Source organism: Aotus nancymaae, unplaced genomic scaffold (genome assembly GCF_030222135.1).
Source record: "Aotus nancymaae isolate 86718 unplaced genomic scaffold, 86718_ANA_hifiasm-v0.15.2.pri h1tg000079l, whole genome shotgun sequence".
NCBI classification, from domain to species: Eukaryota; Metazoa; Chordata; class Mammalia; order Primates; family Aotidae; genus Aotus; species Aotus nancymaae.
This window is the reverse complement of record NW_026988494.1, coordinates 17,215,451-17,232,788: the sequence shown is the minus strand read 5'-3', so window position 1 is coordinate 17,232,788 and position 17,338 is coordinate 17,215,451. Positions and strand designations below refer to the sequence as shown.

Below are 17,338 nucleotides of genomic sequence, written 5' to 3'. Positions count from 1 at the left end.
TTTGATTTAGGACAGTTTTACTGAGCACTTATTAAATCCCAGCCGTTGTCCAAGGTGCTGTGATAGAAATTTCATTAAGATAAGGATTCAGCCTTGGAAAAATCAGAGACTAGCCCTCTGGGCACAGTGCTGGGGAGAATATGCTGTAAATCCCTGTCCTACAGGATGAATTAGGTGACTGGTGGAGTCTGGACCCTTAGATGATGTGATGGTCATAGAGAGTTACTGCAGAATTAGAGGAGGAACCGAGAAACAGACCATGAACTTTGAAAGCTAACATATGACTAAAGTATATAAATTATACTGATAACCTTTTATAAATTGTGCCTTCTCTGATCATGTATGTTTGAGAATTGGCAGTTAATTTTGAAGCTTCCGAGTGATTGACTACTTTGAAATTGTAAGTGAATTCAGGCCTTCCTTAGGACCTCTTTACCTCCTCTTCCCCTTGCTCACTCCTCTCCAGCCATGGAGGTTCCTCTGGGCCATCCCTTAAACTTGCCAGACACCATCCTGCCCAGGCCTGCATTTGTTCGAAATGACCCTCCTGAAGATTCCTCGCAAGGCCCTATCCTCACTTCCTTCTATTTTCTACTCAAATGGTACTTGCTGAGTGCTGTGAATAAAATAGCAACCCCTGCCTTCCCCTCTTCCATACCTGGCTATGTTTATCTCCAAGGCACTTATGAATGTCACTGTCTGCATGTAAACTCTATGAAAGCAAGGACTTTTGTCTGTTGATGCTTTATTGAACACCTAATATTTACCTGGAACAGTGTGTGAGTCATAACATATTCAGATATTTGTGGGAGAGTAAAAGGGAGGAATGGAGGGAAAACGCTTCATTTATTTTATTGTTTCTCTCTCTTATTAGAAGGTAAAAGTCCACAAGGGCAAGTCTGCACCCTATCACTTAGAACTGTGCTGGCACATAGTCAGTATATTAATAATTGGGGAGAAAATTTGTGCAGGTTTGGTTGTGTATACTTAATTGTGCAACCATAATAAACACATATAAGCGTATGGATGTTCTTTAAAAAGTAGAAATGTTTGTTCCTATATACACTGAAGTTATATGTGCAGTATAACCTATAGTAATGTATCTTACAAAGCTACATAGCATATAAGTTAAGAGCCTGAACACACAACTGCAACCGCCCATGCCGAGCTCCAATCCCAGCTTTACCTCTTACTAGCATGGTGGTCATGGCAAAGCTGCTTAACTGCTCCATGCCTCAGTTTCCTATTTTGTAAAATGGGAATGATGGAAGTATCTATCATAGGGTTAAGGGGATTAAGTGAGTTAATACAAAGTGCTTAAAGTAGTGTATGAAACACAGTAAACATTCTGGAATACTTCATAAAAATATGTTAAGACAAAAATATTTGATACTATTACTAATTCAATCATAATGGATAGTAAAGAGTGGAAAAGGTCCCTGTTAATCCTATAGCTACAGATGAAGATGACCGTTTGGATCTGTCTCCAGAGGAGCTGGAATATTTTTAAGAGATGAAAGCAGGAAGTGACAGAGATAGGGTTTTATTTCCTAAGGGGAGGGTCTTTTTGCTAATACTCTTGGCAGGGTGTAATTCTTTTCTCTTTAAAATTGCACACAAAATTAAATGAATCCAAGAAACCTTCCAGGTATCGTGTACAGCAGCTTTCAGTGTAGTTGTAGTAGGTAGCACTTAGGGGAAACTCAGTGTAGACAGGATATGTTGTCAGGCTGTTGGTGTAGAAACTGCCTGTAGTGTGCATGAAAAGAAAGCAAAAGTTATGTGCAAGGTGAGACGGTATGGCCATCAGTGGGTGTGTCACCAGGAGAGGGACACTGTAGAACATATGTGCAGTTCCGAGCACGCCAGAGAATGCAGCAACACCTGTGCTATAGGCCAGTGGGAATGGTGTTGTAAGAATTTGAAGAAAGGAGCTGGGAGTAGTGGCTTACACTTGTGATCCCAGCATTTTTGGAGGCTGAGGCAGGCGGATCCCTTGAGGCCAGGAGTTCCAGACCAGCCTGGCCAATGTGGTGAAACACATCTCTACTCAAAATACAAAAAAAAAAATAGCCATGTGTGGTGGTGTGCACCTGTAATCCCAGTTACTCGGAAGTCTTGGGCAGGAAGATTTCTTAAACCCAGGAGGTGGAGGTTGCAGTGAGCCGAGATTGTGCCACTGCATTCCAGCCTAGGCAACAGAGCGAGACTCTCTCAAAAAAAAAAAAAAAATTTGAAGAAAGGGCAGAATGTACCAATAGAGATGATAAAAATTGGACATTATATAACCATAGAAAGTATTTGTTCAGTCAGTCTCTGGTATCCCAAAAGATGGAAGAGTTAGGAGAGAAAAGGGAACGGGAGCAATGGGAGACCAGAGCTTCTCTAATTTCCCCTGGCTAGATTGTAGCATGTATTCCCTAATCAAGAAAGGAGACTATTTGATCAAACTAAATTCATAAGTATATTTTACCTGTGTGCTAGACAGGAAGCGAGTACTCTAAGGATTGGTGGTGTGGGTACCCCACTCTTTAATATAAATACTACTCAACAAACTGTTTAAGGTATGAAAATTGTAGTTGTTATCCACATACGGAGTGTCTACTTTGTGTATGTTGCCAGTTAAATTACTCAAAGGTCCTGCATTCCTTCCCTGGCCAGTCCTGGACCACCTTCTGCCAGCTGCTTCATACCTTCTTTAGCTGTCCAGATTCTGATTTCCAGTGTATATACACTGATACTAATTCAGCCCGACCAAAATGCGAACAGAAGAGAATGTCCAATGGCATCTTAACAACACTCCAGAAAAATGAGTCAGTCCGACTGCAAGTGAGTCACTCTTCCTTTGTTGTCCACCGGAATTAGGGCTGACTGATCCTACTTTGCACAAAGAGCGTCTATGCAAATAATGAGCTACACATGTGTTTGTATCATTTTTTGAATTTTTATTTCTAAAGCTGGACATCCAGTAAGAATTTCTTAGCACATTATTCATCTGAAATGATTATAGTATGAGTTTATTAACACTGACCTGATTAATATTGCACAAATTACATTCTCATTTGAGAGCTACCCCACAAGAGCAGCAAATTAGTGTAGGAATAAATAAATAAATAAAACGACTAAACAACAAAAAGTGAAAACCTGCATCATGCTCCCAGAAATGTTTGAACCCTTATCTGGGTGAAAAGTACAATTGTTATGTTGGAAGTCAGTGCCTCAGGGCAAATGCAGACACTCCCCTACTCATTCAGTGAGTTTGGGTCAGTTTTCACGCCACTGCCTTGCACGTGGGTGCCCTCTTCTGGAATACAGAAAGTAAGAGTGAGAAAAAGCGGTTAGGTTTAAAAGGTATCCTAGGGGAGGGGCTGGGGACGGAATATTTTTGTGATGCTTACTAAAATTTTTTATTAATGAAGACTGAATTTTGTCTTCTGTGCTGAACAGAGAAATAGCTGTTAGGAATTTTAATAATTAGGTTTTGTGTGCTTCTCTTATAAAGACTCTTAGAAGAGGCTGTACCTTCTAGGGAATGTATTCTATGTAAACGTTGAAAAGGGGTTCATTTGAGGCATTTGTCCTTAAGTATTCCTACTGAGTATTAACTGACATTTGTATGGAGATTTATATTTCATAAAGTGCTCTTGTGTATCATATCATATCATCATCTTAATCTTAATGATGCTGGTGGTGGTAGTGATGAAGACAGATCTGGTGATAGCAGCAGGCGTTTGTTGTTTACCATATGCCAGTCACTACACTAAGCATCTTACATGGCTCTTCTCATCTGATCTTCACAACAGCTTGTGAATATGATACTATAATCTGTTTTATAGCTAAAAATCTTAAGGCTTACAGAGAATAATGAGCTTACCTACCTAAGGTCCCACAACTGGTGAGCACTGGAGCCAGTGTTTGGACTTAGGCAATTAACTGGAGTTCTTCAGCAGACGATTGCTTTTGGCGTCTTCTAAATTACTAATCATTTCTTTCTGGAAAACGGAACACTCACAGGTAGAATTTCCTTAACAAATGCAGAGAGACCCGTGAATTCTTCTGCTGAAATAGAATTAAAATGAATACACTGCTGCTAGACATATGTCTTTGGCACACTCTGGTGTTCTTTGGTTATACTGAGTGCTCTAGCCTATCCCAGGTGATTCCCTCTACCAACATAGGGGTGACTAACTACTTCACCTCTACTAAATTCCCACAGATGGTGGGTGGTTGCCGTTGATACCAGACAGCTCTGCCTGGTTAACCTGTGGGTGCCTTGTACCTATCATTTCTTTGAACCAAACTCCTGGTCTTCCATGAGTGCTTGTTTCTTTTTGTCTGCACACACTGTTACCCATTCCCTCTTCTTCCTCATATGTTCATTGTCTTGTTTGGTGGCATCACCTGCCACCAGCTTTTAAGTCAGAATGAGCCTTGTACCCACTCTCTGAACATAACTCCATGCACATCTCAAACCCCTCATCCTGTTCTTCCATTTTACCTTCTAAATACTTTGCAGGGCAGGCTTTTCCTTCATATTCATATAATCTCACTATTGAGTTTCTCACCTCTTGACCATACTATTTTGATACCTTTTGTAGCTGGTTTTTCTGTCTTCTATTTTGTTTCCCTGCAGTTTTCCCTCCACACTACAACAAACTGATCTTACCAAAACCCAAATCTGATCACTGTTCTCCTCTTTAGACCTACAGTGACTTCACATGGGTTAGAGGGGTAACTCAAAGTTCTGACAGTGCATCAAAATCATCTTGGTCCTTAAACGGAAGAATGCCAAGGCTCACCACAGTCCAGCAACCGAGAATTCCCTGCAGTGAGCTCTGGCACGTGTCTTTTTGAAATCCCTGTATGTCCTCACATCCTACTTGGATAGCTAATGGACATCTCAAGGTGAACACGTCAAAAATGGAACTACTTTTCCTCAAAACCTGTGCTAACTTTGGTATTTCATATCTTGGTTGATGGCAACTCCACCCTTGAAGTTCCTCAGGCTTGAAACTTGTGTTCTCTCAAACCTCTGAAAGGACCAGTCGCAGGTCCTCCTGGACCTATAACCCCTGCTCCCACCCAAGCTAGTTCCTCCCTGGCACATGCAGTATACCCCCTGACTAGTCACCCTGCTTGCGCTCCTCCAGTTTATTTTCAAAGCAATACTTAGAGTGACCCTTTAAAAATATAAATTAATCTTAGATCTTCACTCAGAACCCTTCAATATTAACCATTTCACTCAGAGTAAATACCAGTCTCCATAGTGGTCCACAAGGCCTTTGAACCACAGAGTCATTCCCAAACTCTGCAGAGGTGTCCTGGGGCATTGCAGTGAGCTCACAGGTGTTTCTTAGGATATCCAGAATATCAAGGGAAACACAGCACTTCTCATCTTCTGTCAAACACTGTGTAAACTGCTAGTTCAGTGTCAACATCAGATTGTGCTATGTTCCTTTTGATGACATAGCTTTGAACTGGATTTTCACCAGTCGTTGTGATAAAAATTAAGTGCTATGAGAAAATGAATGAGTGGCAGTGTCTAGTCTGATCCAAGATTTAAGAAGTCATATGGCCCAGAGGCACACACATCCATTAGTAAGCAATTGTGGTTATTTAATAATAAAAATAACTTTTCTTTCAATTTATATGTATTTTTTCAAATGATTGTAAATTGTTGGGTCCAAACTTAATATTTTTACACTATTATTCTGTTATTAAATGGAACTATTGGATATTTCCTTTGGCCTAGGAGTGTCATAAAAAACTTACACATTAAAGACTCTGAATCTAGAAAATGTGGGAACCTCTGCCCCCCAAGCCCATTGCTCTCTGGGTATTCTTTGTTCACTCCCTGTGCCCCATCCACGCTGGCTTTCTTGCTTGCTCTCACACATCTAACATGCTCCAGCCTCTGAGCCTTCTTTGTGCCTGGAATGCTGTTACTTAATCATATTTGCAAGACTGATCTCCTTTAAGTTTCCCTCAAATGTTGCCTTCTCTATGAGGCCTCCCATAACTACTTTATAGAAAAGTGTATCTACCCTCATCCCCAAACTAGAGTTCCTCTTCTCTATTTGCTCTATATTTTCCAGAGCAAACATCACTTTCTAATATGAGAATTTGTTTATTATAATTCTTTATTTTTATCTTCCCTCCCCACCCAGGGTAGAAGTTTCAAATTCTATTTTGCTTACTGTAGCATATCAAGCACCTAAAACATCTGGCACATTATAGGGAATTTAATACATATTCATTCAATCAATGAAGACAGACATACCAGAAGATGAGTGGCAGTAGCAAAATGGATAGTAGTAAAGCCTATGAAAGACTTGGGCATTGGAGTCTCACTGGCCATGTCCAGCTTCTTGACTCAGTTTTCCCGTCTGTAAAATGGGTTATACTATTGCTTGTTTCATAAGACTGACAATTCCAATCCCTAGGAAGCAGCTCAGTGACTGGTATGTAGTAAGTGCCTAACCATTGTTAACCTATTAGGTTTACAGTACCGTGGCAGGCGCTATGGCTGTTCTGAATAACTTCTCAATTATGTTTCTTTGAGAATTACATGATGTACTCTCTCTACAATGCCTAGGAAATAAATGCCATAGATAATGATGACCAAAGTGATTTTCCTTTCCCCTTTCTTTTTTTTTTTTTTTTTTCCTTTCCCCTTTCAGAGGCAATTTATGCTTTAGGATTTTACTTATTGTTTGCTTATGGTGTACTTACTCTTGACTTTCATTTCAGCCCTGAAAGCTGGGCGTTCGTACTGGCCCTATTGTCTGTTGGTTCCAGCCCTCTGTGTTTCTGTGTCATCAGCCTGAAGAATGGCAAAGGGGTCATGTTATTCCCTCTGGTCCTTTTATTCCACTTGCAACTGAAGTCATTTCTTCCCACTCTTTGAGATTCTTCTAAGTTGCCTTTACCTAACTTCTGTATAAAATTCAACTCGACTAGGTGGTGGTTATTATTCCTATGCACAACCCTCAGGGTGTACTTTATAAATACAGGGTGGTGCAGGGAGCTTTGATACCTGAGCCTAATTTATTTTTTGGTCCTAGTTTTATTATCACAAGGACATAAAAATTTAAAGAATTTCTAAATCTAAAGTCAAAGCATACTCTTGCCTGTATAAAATGGGCAATAGTATACGGTTTATTAAGTTCTGGAAAAAACTGACAGTAAAAACAGTATACTATTGAGTATATTGTTTCACACAGGCAATAGTACACTACTGATGGCAGGTTTTTTTTTTTTTTATTATTTTCTTTTATTTTTCAGAGTTTTCCAGGATTAGCTACAGTGAATTGGAAAGTTAGCCACATACTATTATTGATAGGATAACATGGAAGACAATGGGGAAAGTGGACATGGCAAATGGCTCTGTTCTTGCGTTCTCTTAGCAGATGGCTGTTGAGTACCTTCAGCTGCTCCTTGTGTTGAGGATTCAAACTGGAATTCAAAACAGTGGTAGGTGAAAGCAGTGAGATTTTAGAAGGCAGTGCTAAGAGTTCCTAGAATTTGGCATGGTGGGGCTGGGGGTGATGAGAGGGGCAAAGGAACAACATACGTAAAAGGCGTGGGAGCACAACTTGTATTTGTGTGGCTCAAGCAGGAGGGAAATAGTAGAGGACAAGTTGAGAAAAGAAATTGGGGTCAGCTTGGGGAGGGCTTTATGACATGCTCATAATGTGGATCTTGTGTAGGATTTCTATAAAGTAGCCACAGTATCACATTTGTGGTGGTATCATGCAGGTTGAAAGAGAAGGATGAAAACACAGAAGAGGGAGCTTTTTTGTATTTAGAGGACATTAGGAAAGAATCACTAGATTATGAGCAACAAAGTCTTGGTAAAACTGTACAAAAATAGTAGGAATAAAATTGCAGAAACAAGTGAAAAACTCCAGAAGGATTCTGATTGTGAATAAGCTACCAGTTGGCTATCACAGAACACCATTATGGGAATTCTTTAAATAAAGTTTTAAAAAAAAATTGTAGAAAGTAAGTTTTGCCAGATAAAATAAAAGAAGTTGACATTTTGACACAGTTGACACTAAAAGACTCTCTCTCTTTTCTCTATTCTTAAATTTCACAAAACTAGTTAAACTTGAATTTCAGATCATTGATTAATAATATTTTGTCCCAAATAGGACATACTTATACGAGACTCTGTTTTTTGATGTGAAATTCAAATTTAATTGGGTGCCCTATTTTTGTTTCGAAAATCTGCCAATCTTAGTATGATTCAAAAGGTTGTGAGAAGGCCTGGTGATCAAACTCAATGATCTGGTCATTCATTTGATGATGGAGTGTTTTCATGAGAGAATATTACCATGTTTACTTGGAGGTAAGAAGTAAAGGCCCCAGGGAAGCATTTTCTAGAACACAGGGAGAACCTTTTGGGAAGTCTCTTCTACATTTAAGTAACTGGTAGGGATACATTTATTTACAATCCTACTAGGTTGTAAAGTGATTTGATCAAGAAAAATAAGGGAAATAAAAATGAACTTTAGAAAAGAGAAAATCCAAACTACAGAAAGCATCTAATGCTCAGCAGACTAGAACTGCAGTGTCTTGTGTATTCAAGGAAACAAAATGGGGTGTTATCCCCTCTGAGAGGGATCATTGAGTTGGCTTTATCAAGTGTGAACGAGGCAGGGCTGCACTGTTTCTTACGCCTTTGATAGACAGTGGGCCCTTGTGTTCTGACTCCTGTTTTTATTGGAGCTGCAGAAACATTACAAAAACCCCAACAGCAAACACTCAGCTGAGAATGTGAGGTCATAGTAGAGTGACCTCACAGGGAGCCAGGTTCTTAGAAGGCTGTGAAGCTCAGCAGACATGGAACTTGTGAGCTGAAGAGTACTGGACTACTGGACAGGGCTTAGGAGAGGAAATGTGGCCCAGGCACACCCCAGAGTTTGTGATGGGCTCTTCTTGGTGTCTGTATTGTTTCTGGTAAGTTCATATTGCCAGCATATTGTCAAGCTTTATAATTTAAAAGGAGTAATTTCGGTTCTTGTTCAAATAATCTCATAAGTCATGAAATGGGTAGAATGAAGCCATCTAGGAACAGGGATATTTATCCTTTGTTCTTTATTTTCTTCTTTTACTGAAGACTTTTTGAAGAAGATCCAGAAAGTCTGATACACACAGATTTTGCAATTATATCATTTTGGTGAATGTGAGGGAAATTAGGTGAAATCGCCTGGGCTGGGCAAGATAGTAGAAAAGGCAAATATGGAGAATGAGTATCATGAGGAACGGAATGATTTTGAGCAGTAAATTTTTTAAATATGTTCTAATTAGAATAAGCGTCTTGTATTTGAACAAAATTGGGCCAGGACTAGATATGTGGTATAATTATATTGTTTGCACAGAATAATTAAATAAATGCCATGAATTTTCCCTGAGAAGTGAGCAGTTAGTAGTAGTTTAATTGAGAAGAAAATCTTTTCTTCAACATTTGCTTTTAATATATGATTGGAAAAGCATGCATGGAAATACAACTCCAAGGGTTTTGTTTTGTGTGTAATTAGAAAAAGTCCTTGATTGTAATTAATATAGTTCTTAGAATAAATATTTTACATTTCTGTCACTTATATGGGAAATCACAAAGTAATTGTGAATGGCCTAAATTTCTACTGTGCGTTTTCTTATTATAGGTTATACTGTCAATAATGATTAAATATTCAATTTCCTGATTGGATAAATTTCACAAAAGTGAATGGTAATGTTAAGTGTGTGTGTGTGTGTGTATATATATATATATATATATATATATATTTTAATTTTACATCATAGAGAGGGGGTCTCACTATGTTGTCTAGGTTGGCCTCAAACTTGTATGCTAAAGCAGACCTCCTGCTTTGGCCTCCCAATGTGCAGGGATTACAGGTGAGAACCACCACCCCCATCCATGTAACATTAAGTCTAAAAAGGAAGACGTAGGATGAAAAAATCCTGCATTTAAAAATGCAATTTCTAGGAGATTTTATCATAATGACACTATTTTAACCGGTGGGTATTTCTGTTGGGAAACTGTTTAGGGTGTTTAGGGTTACCATATGTCTTAGTTTGCCTGGGTCAGTTCTGCCATTGACATTGACTGTGGTTTGGTGTTTGACTTAGAGTTTTAATAAGTGAACTATTATCATTAATAGCTGTGGTAAAATAAGCCAGCATGGGTTTGGTAGACCTAACTTTATATTCCCAGCTTCTCCAATGGTATCATCTGGGAATATTTGAGTTGACTTTTGACACAGTTGATGCTAAAAGACTCTCTCTCTTTTCCCTATTCTTAGAGCTTCATTTCAAGGACAGCATGTTGGGTACTTGCTGATGGAGTGTGCTTGCAGGAGAGTTGCTAGGGACAGTTAACTCCTTCTAATCCTGTGGTAGTTGAGGGGAGTATGAGACTCTGAAGCTGCTTGTTATACCAGCTGGTTGTGCGAGAGCCCCGGCTGCATTCTCAGTGACCCTGGCACAAGACCAGTGTTTCCTTGGAAGAGCAGTGAGAAAAGGGAACTTGTAAATGAGATAGAATAAGTGACAAGATTGAGCAGTTCTGCCTAGAAATGCATTTATTTTTGCTACAATGGTTTTTGTCATTTCATGACAGTAGTTTACAACTTACTTTTTAGGTTCAGATTTTTTAAAATATAACACATTTGAAATAATTGAAGTACTGTAACAGTTAGCTTGTTAAAGTATAAAATCCAGTGGTTTGGGCATATTCAGAGTTGTTTAGTCATTACCACTGTCTTAAGGATGCTTGCATCACCCTAAAAAGAAATAGTACTCAGTAACAGTACTAGTTTTTTCTTGCTGGTGCTTTCTTTTTTATTTTGCAATAATTATGAGAGTATATTTAAGGATTTTATTATCTCTGTTTCCCCTTTAGAGTGTCCTGGTTTAGACAGTAAATGGTTACTCTGCTTAATGCAAGCCAAGTTAAAGAACTTTGGGATAGGCCGGGCGCGGTGGCTCAAGCCTGTAATCCCAGCACTTTGGGAGGCCGAGGCGGGTGGATCACGAGGTCGAGAGATCGAGACCATCCTGGTCAACATTGTGAAACCCCGTCTCTATTAATACAAAAAAATTAGCTGGGCACGGTGGCGCGTGCCTGTAATCCCAGCTACTCAGGAGGCTGAGGCAGGAGAATTGCCTGAACTCAGGAGGCGGAGGTTGCGGTGAGCCGAGATCGCGCCATTGCACTCCAGCCTGGGTAACAAGAGCGAGACTCCGTCTCAAAAAAAAAAAGAACTTTGGGATAGAGTAATGGCATATAAACGCCCATCCATGGGCCCAATTCAGCCCAGCCTGGAATGGCTCTTAGGTTTTCTAAGGTTGTAACAAAACAACAACAAAGCAGCATGTGTGACGGGGCCATATGTGGCCTGCAAACATATGATGTTTATGATTTTGTTCATTATAGAAAAATTCTGACCTCCCTTTGTTTAGTGTCCGTGGTAAGCGTGTTTGAAGGCCATTTAAGTACGTTCTGTCATGAGCATGTCTTACCAAGTCAAGATAAAGATTTGGAAATTAATGTATCCTCATTAGTTTCAGTATTGTAAATACATGAAAACCCTCGATCACTGTAGTCTTTAAGCCCTATCTAGGGCAGAGTTCTCAACATGTGGCCTGTGGAGCTCTCTTCCTTCAGTAGGTTTTTAGTATCAAAATTATTTTACACTAATTATTATAATGTTTTTCTTTTTTACTGTGTTGATAACATATGGTATAAAAACAATAGTGGGGGTCTTAGCAGAACTTCAGGCAGTGGTACCAAACTCTTCTAGTCATCGTATTCTCCGCTGTAATGAACTCAAAGTGAAAATAAAGACCAGTTTCACCTTTAAAAAAATCCGTCATGAAACCAGTACAATTTATTTCATTTCAACGCTTGAGTTCATGTTTTTAAAATTTTGTGTGTGATGAAATGAGAATAAAGCACTTCTGTTCCTGACAGTCTCAAGGAAAAACATTCATATGTCATTTAAGTTGGGGCTAAAAATGAGGCACATTTTTATTGAATGTCATTTTTACTTGAGAGAATGACTAACAAACTATGGTTATTGGCAAACGTTTTCTTGAAAATGGAGTAAGCCTATTACTTTAAGGAAAACAGCTGATAATATTAACAACAAATGATTACATGTGAGCTTTTGAACAAAGGTTAGAATTTTGGAAAACTTTTATCTGCTACTGAAGGTTTGGCAGCTTCCCAGTACTTAGACTTCTCATTAATAGTAACATTAGTGAATGTGATTTTTTTTTTAAGGTTATATAATGAAATGTGTCAACACATGTTTTGCAGATAACCAACGTGTGTTGTTAGAAAATCATGTATGGGTTAAAAATCCATTCAAAGTATAACATAGATTTTAACATAAGAGTACAAAAAGTTAATCAACACAAATTTAGATTTTATATTTCAAGTAAGAATATCTTTTAAGAAATTACCACTTGTCTCATTTTGGTATTGTATGAAAAAAGAATATCTACAATTATCTGAAAATATTAAAGTATTTCTTTTTTCTAATGAAATATCTGAGTGAAGGCAGATTTTCTAAATATGCTTCAACCAAAATAATATATTGTTACTGATTGAATATAGAAATGGCTCTTAGAACACAACTGTATTCTAGTAAGCCAAACATTAAAGAAATCTGTGTTTAAATAAAAGTGAAACACTTTGATTTGTCTCACTAAATTTTATGTCCTTTTGGAAAACATAGTTCTATATACTACTTGTTATATAAAACAGATTATTTTTAAGTGAGTTAATATTTAACATGTTTCTGTTTTCACTGCTACTATGGTAAATATCAATAGATAGAATTCACATAAGTGGAAGCCCTTTGAAGTCCTTCTAAGAATGTCAAGGTCTAGAGACCAAAGTGTTTGGAAACTTCATGCCTAAGATTTGGGCAATCTCTTCTTTAGTTCTTTGAAATATGGTAACTGAAAATATTTTTATGAATATCTAAACATAAAATGATCTATCTAAAAGAAAACGTATCAAAATTTCATCAGATATTTTCCTTTTTGCCATATAAGAAAAACCTATTTTCTCTCTCTCTATCAATTATCATAGCAATGCTGGGGTGAAAACAGAACGGCTAGAAGCTCATTCCGAAATGGGGAGCACTGAAATTTTGGAAAAGGAGACCCCAGAAAATCTCAGTAATGGTACCAGCAGCAATGTGGAAGCAGCCAAAAGGTTGGCCAAACGCCTTTATCAGCTGGACAGATTCAAAAGATCAGATGTTGCAAAACACCTTGGCAAGAAGTACGTTCTGACCCATTGCTGGGGTCTGAATTCTCTCCTGTTTTGTGTGTGTTTTAAATAGTTTACATTTCAATAACCAAGTCTATTTTGTTTTCTTATAGCAACGAATTTAGCAAACTAGTTGCAGAAGAGTATCTGAAGTTTTTTGATTTTACAGGAATGACGCTGGATCAGTCACTCAGGTATGACTAAGCATCATTGCTGCTCTTCATTGCCTTCAAATGATTGGTTCTTAGAGGAGAAAGTAATGCCTTCTAACTAGAATCCTATTTTTTAAAAACCTCCAGCTACAGGTAGAATATTCCTTCTCCAAAATTCTTGGGACCAGAAGTGTTTCGGATTTTGGATTTTGGATTTTTTCACATTTAGGGATGTTTCTATGTATCCAGTTGAACATCCCAAATCTGAAATCCTGAAATGCTTCAGGGAGCATTTCCTTGGAGCCTTATTTCAGCCCTGGAAAGTATTGAAGATTTTAGATCATCTCTGATTTTGGAGCATTTTGGATTTCAGATTTTCAGGCTTGGGATGTTTAACCTGTACTTTGTGAACTTAACTCAAATTGTATTATGGATATTAACACAGCAAAGAGTAAGAAAAATGTATTGATTTTATGAAATTACACATGAACCAATATTCTGCACCTAATGGTAAGCCCAAGTTCAGATGGTAAGGAATTGGTATCAGAGCAAATATGGAGAAAAAATGCCATCTGTAGGAGTTTTTCTGTTTTTCACTTTTTTTTAAATTGTGGTAGAATACAGATAGCATAAAATCCATCATCTTAGCCATTTTTAGGCATACAGTTAATGGCATTAGAAATATTCATACTATTGTGCAACCATCACCACCATCCATCTCCATGATTCTTTTCTCATAAAACTGAAGCTCCGTACTCATTAAACAGTGATCTTTTTTTCCTTCCCCTCCTTTCCCCCAGCCACAGGCAAACACTATTCTACTTTTCTTTCTGATGATTTTGACTACTCTAATGTAAAGGGATAGATAGATTATTTGCCTTTTTGTGATTCATTTCACTTAGCATAATGTCTTCAAAGTTCATTCCTGTAGCATATGTCAGAATTTCTTTCCTTTGTAGTAATACTCCACTATGGGAAATACATATACCACCATTTGCTTCGTTTGTGTTGCTTCCATGCTTTTGCTATTGTGAGTAATGCTGCTGTGAACATGAGTATACAAATATTTCTTTAAGACCCTGTTTTCAGTTTTTTAGAGTAGGGAATTTGGTTTTTTATGATCAGTTTAAAACACACACACACACACACACACACAGAGAGAGAGCGAGCGAGAGAGAATTTACAGACTGTAGTATTAAATTTTCTTCCTAAGCATTTACTTACTATAGCCCAATAGCCTCTTTTTTGGAGACAGAGTCTTGCTCTGTCACCCAGGCTGAAGTACAGTAGAACGTTCTTGGCTCACTGGAATCTCTGCTTCCCAGGTTCAAGCAATTCTCCTGAATCGGCTTCCCAAGTAGATGGGACTACAGGCACCCACCACCATGCCTGGCTAACTTTTTTGTATTTTTAGTAGAGACGGGGTTTTGCCGTATTGCCTAGGCTGGTCGTGAGCTCCCGAGCTCAGGCAGTCCAGCTCCCTCGGCGTCCCAAAGTGTTAGGATTACAGGCATGAGCCACTGCACCCAGTCCCAGTAGCCTCTTAAGGTGATACTTTAAAATTAACTCTTCAGTGGAATAAAAAGAATGTCAACATAATTAGTGGAAAGTATCTGTAAAACTGTTTCCAACAATATCCACTTTTTCTGACCTTTTCAAATGAAGGTGTCTAAAACTCACTGATTCTCACTTTTTGCATTATATTGTATTACAACCTTCTAAGAGTAGCTGAAGGTTAAACTTAGTCAGCATTTAATCTTACATACTATTTACAAAATGTCAGTCTCTGGAAGAATTCTGAGATTATCTAGTATAACCCTTTAATTTTACAAATCAAGAAACTGAGGCCTGGGAGGTGAAGTGAGGATGTTTGGACCAGAGCGTAGTGTAGTACTACAGTGATTTATTGTGGGGCTCTTTTCATGCATCAGAGGTACTCAGGTTTTCTAACAAAAACAGTTAAAAGTGGAGGAAGATCTATATTTTTGCCTTGCATTCTGATGTGGTTTATTTAAAAAGTTATAAAAATTTAAAGTTTTGTCACCATACAGTTTGTTAACCTTAATTATATCTATAATAAGAAAGAAGGCTAAATTTTCATAGTAATGAGGCTTATGGTATATTTCTTACAGTAGTAAGTTTTCTTAGACATTTTCAATGATTTCTTTTTCCTTCCTATCTCATGTTTAGGAAAATGAATCTACATTATCAAGTGAACCCAGATTAATCTCAAATAAATAGTGCCCTTAGTGACTAGCTACATTAGTGTGTGGCTTTTTAGCACACTTACTGTAATTTAAAGATGTTTTTATACATAAACTAGTGCTATTATTTAAGGAATAAATTATTCTCCCAATTTCTGTCTCTTATAACAAACTCTTATCAAAACATGATAATGGACAAAATTAACAGAAATCTCCTGTGCACAAAGCAATGTAAGTTAATAGTGGTTTAATAGAGATGACAGTCATGTAACAAAATGACAGAAGCTCCACGATGAGCGACAAGTTTTAAAATACAGCCTTTATGATGATGCATTGAGTCTTAAGTGGTCTTTGTTTTTTTTAATCTGACGTTTTAAAATTGACTACTTGACACTTCATCATAATGAGGAAATTACCTACCTTCCTGAGGCTTTCTTGATGTGTTGACCACTCTGTTATTACTCTGTCATCTTTTAAGTTGACATTTTTGTGTGTGGGGGGGGTTTTTTTGTTTGTTTTGTTTTTGTTTTTGAGACAGAGTCTCACTCTGTCACCCAGGCTGGAGTGCAGTGGTGTGATCTCCACTCACTGCAACCTCCACCTCTCAGGTTCAAGCGATTCTCCTGCCTCAGCTTCCCAAGTAGCTGGGATTACAGGTGCCTGCCACCACACCCAGCTAATTTTTGTATTTTTAGTAGAGACGGGGTTGTGCCATGTTAGCCAGACTAGTTTTGAACTCCTGACCTCAGGTGATCCGCCTGCTTCAGCTTCCCAAAATTCTATCGAATTTAAATATTAATACAAATTTATATTGAATGGCTATCTAGTAAGTGATTTGGGGGGGAATAACTTTATAATATCTTACTCTATATAATTAATATCTTAGATTTACATAAATTAACTTTTAACTATCAAAGAGGATGGTAGCATTTTCTAAAATTTTACTTTTTAAAATTTTAATTCTCTTTTAGGTATTTCTTTAAAGCATTTTCTCTTGTGGGAGAAACTCAAGAACGAGAGAGAGTTTTAATACACTTTTCCAATAGATATTTTTATTGTAACCCAGATACCATCGCTTCACAAGGTAATCTGATAGAAATTCTTGAATTGCTCTTTTAGAACAGTGGTTATTTTCCTTATTATAAAAGTTAAATTTTATTGTGAGAAATTAAGTATCTTCAATTCCCTTGTGATAACTATTAACACTTTGATTTACTTCCTTCTAGTCTATTTATTTAATATTTAGTGTCTAATTGGAATTCAAGTTTCGTTTTTAGCTGCCTGTTTGTTTTATTGTCAGCATTTTCTCATGTCATTAAATAGTCTTTAAAAGCATAATATTTAAGGACAGCATGATATCCTTTACTCTTATTTAAATTATTTTGTTTTCCAATTCTCCAGCATGACAGCACACTTTCTTTAAATTTTTCGTGTTTTGTCACTCTGAGATTTTATGTAATAAATGAAATTTCAGTTTTCTTATTTTTTATACTTATTTTTTATATTTCGTCTCTACATTTCTTGATGAAAGCTCATGTATCCTGAGTTTTGGGGTTAGTTTTGGAAACATTAACATCTCACTGGTAGTTGCACTGTGTCTCTGGTACTTTTGTTTTGATTTTAACCGTAACAATATTGACCATGGATTTTTGTTGAGGATTTTAATAAGCTATGAGTTTGTGTGTATTATATCA

General features: G+C 37.6%; 1 protein-coding gene across 11 annotated transcripts in view; it reads left to right on the top strand.

Annotated features, from left to right (window-relative positions):
• The window catches only part of PSD3 (pleckstrin and Sec7 domain containing 3), a 674,493-nt gene that overhangs the window by 398,504 nt on the left and 258,651 nt on the right, over positions 1-17,338 (top strand). For all 11 annotated transcript variants that reach the window (XM_064368706.1, XM_012435239.3, XM_064368707.1 and 8 more), the window contains 3 exons: positions 13,106-13,300; positions 13,402-13,482; positions 16,616-16,728. In XM_064368706.1, the coding sequence (XP_064224776.1) occupies positions 13,106-13,300; positions 13,402-13,482; positions 16,616-16,728 (389 nt within the window). The remainder of the gene's footprint in view (positions 1-13,105; positions 13,301-13,401; positions 13,483-16,615; positions 16,729-17,338) is intronic.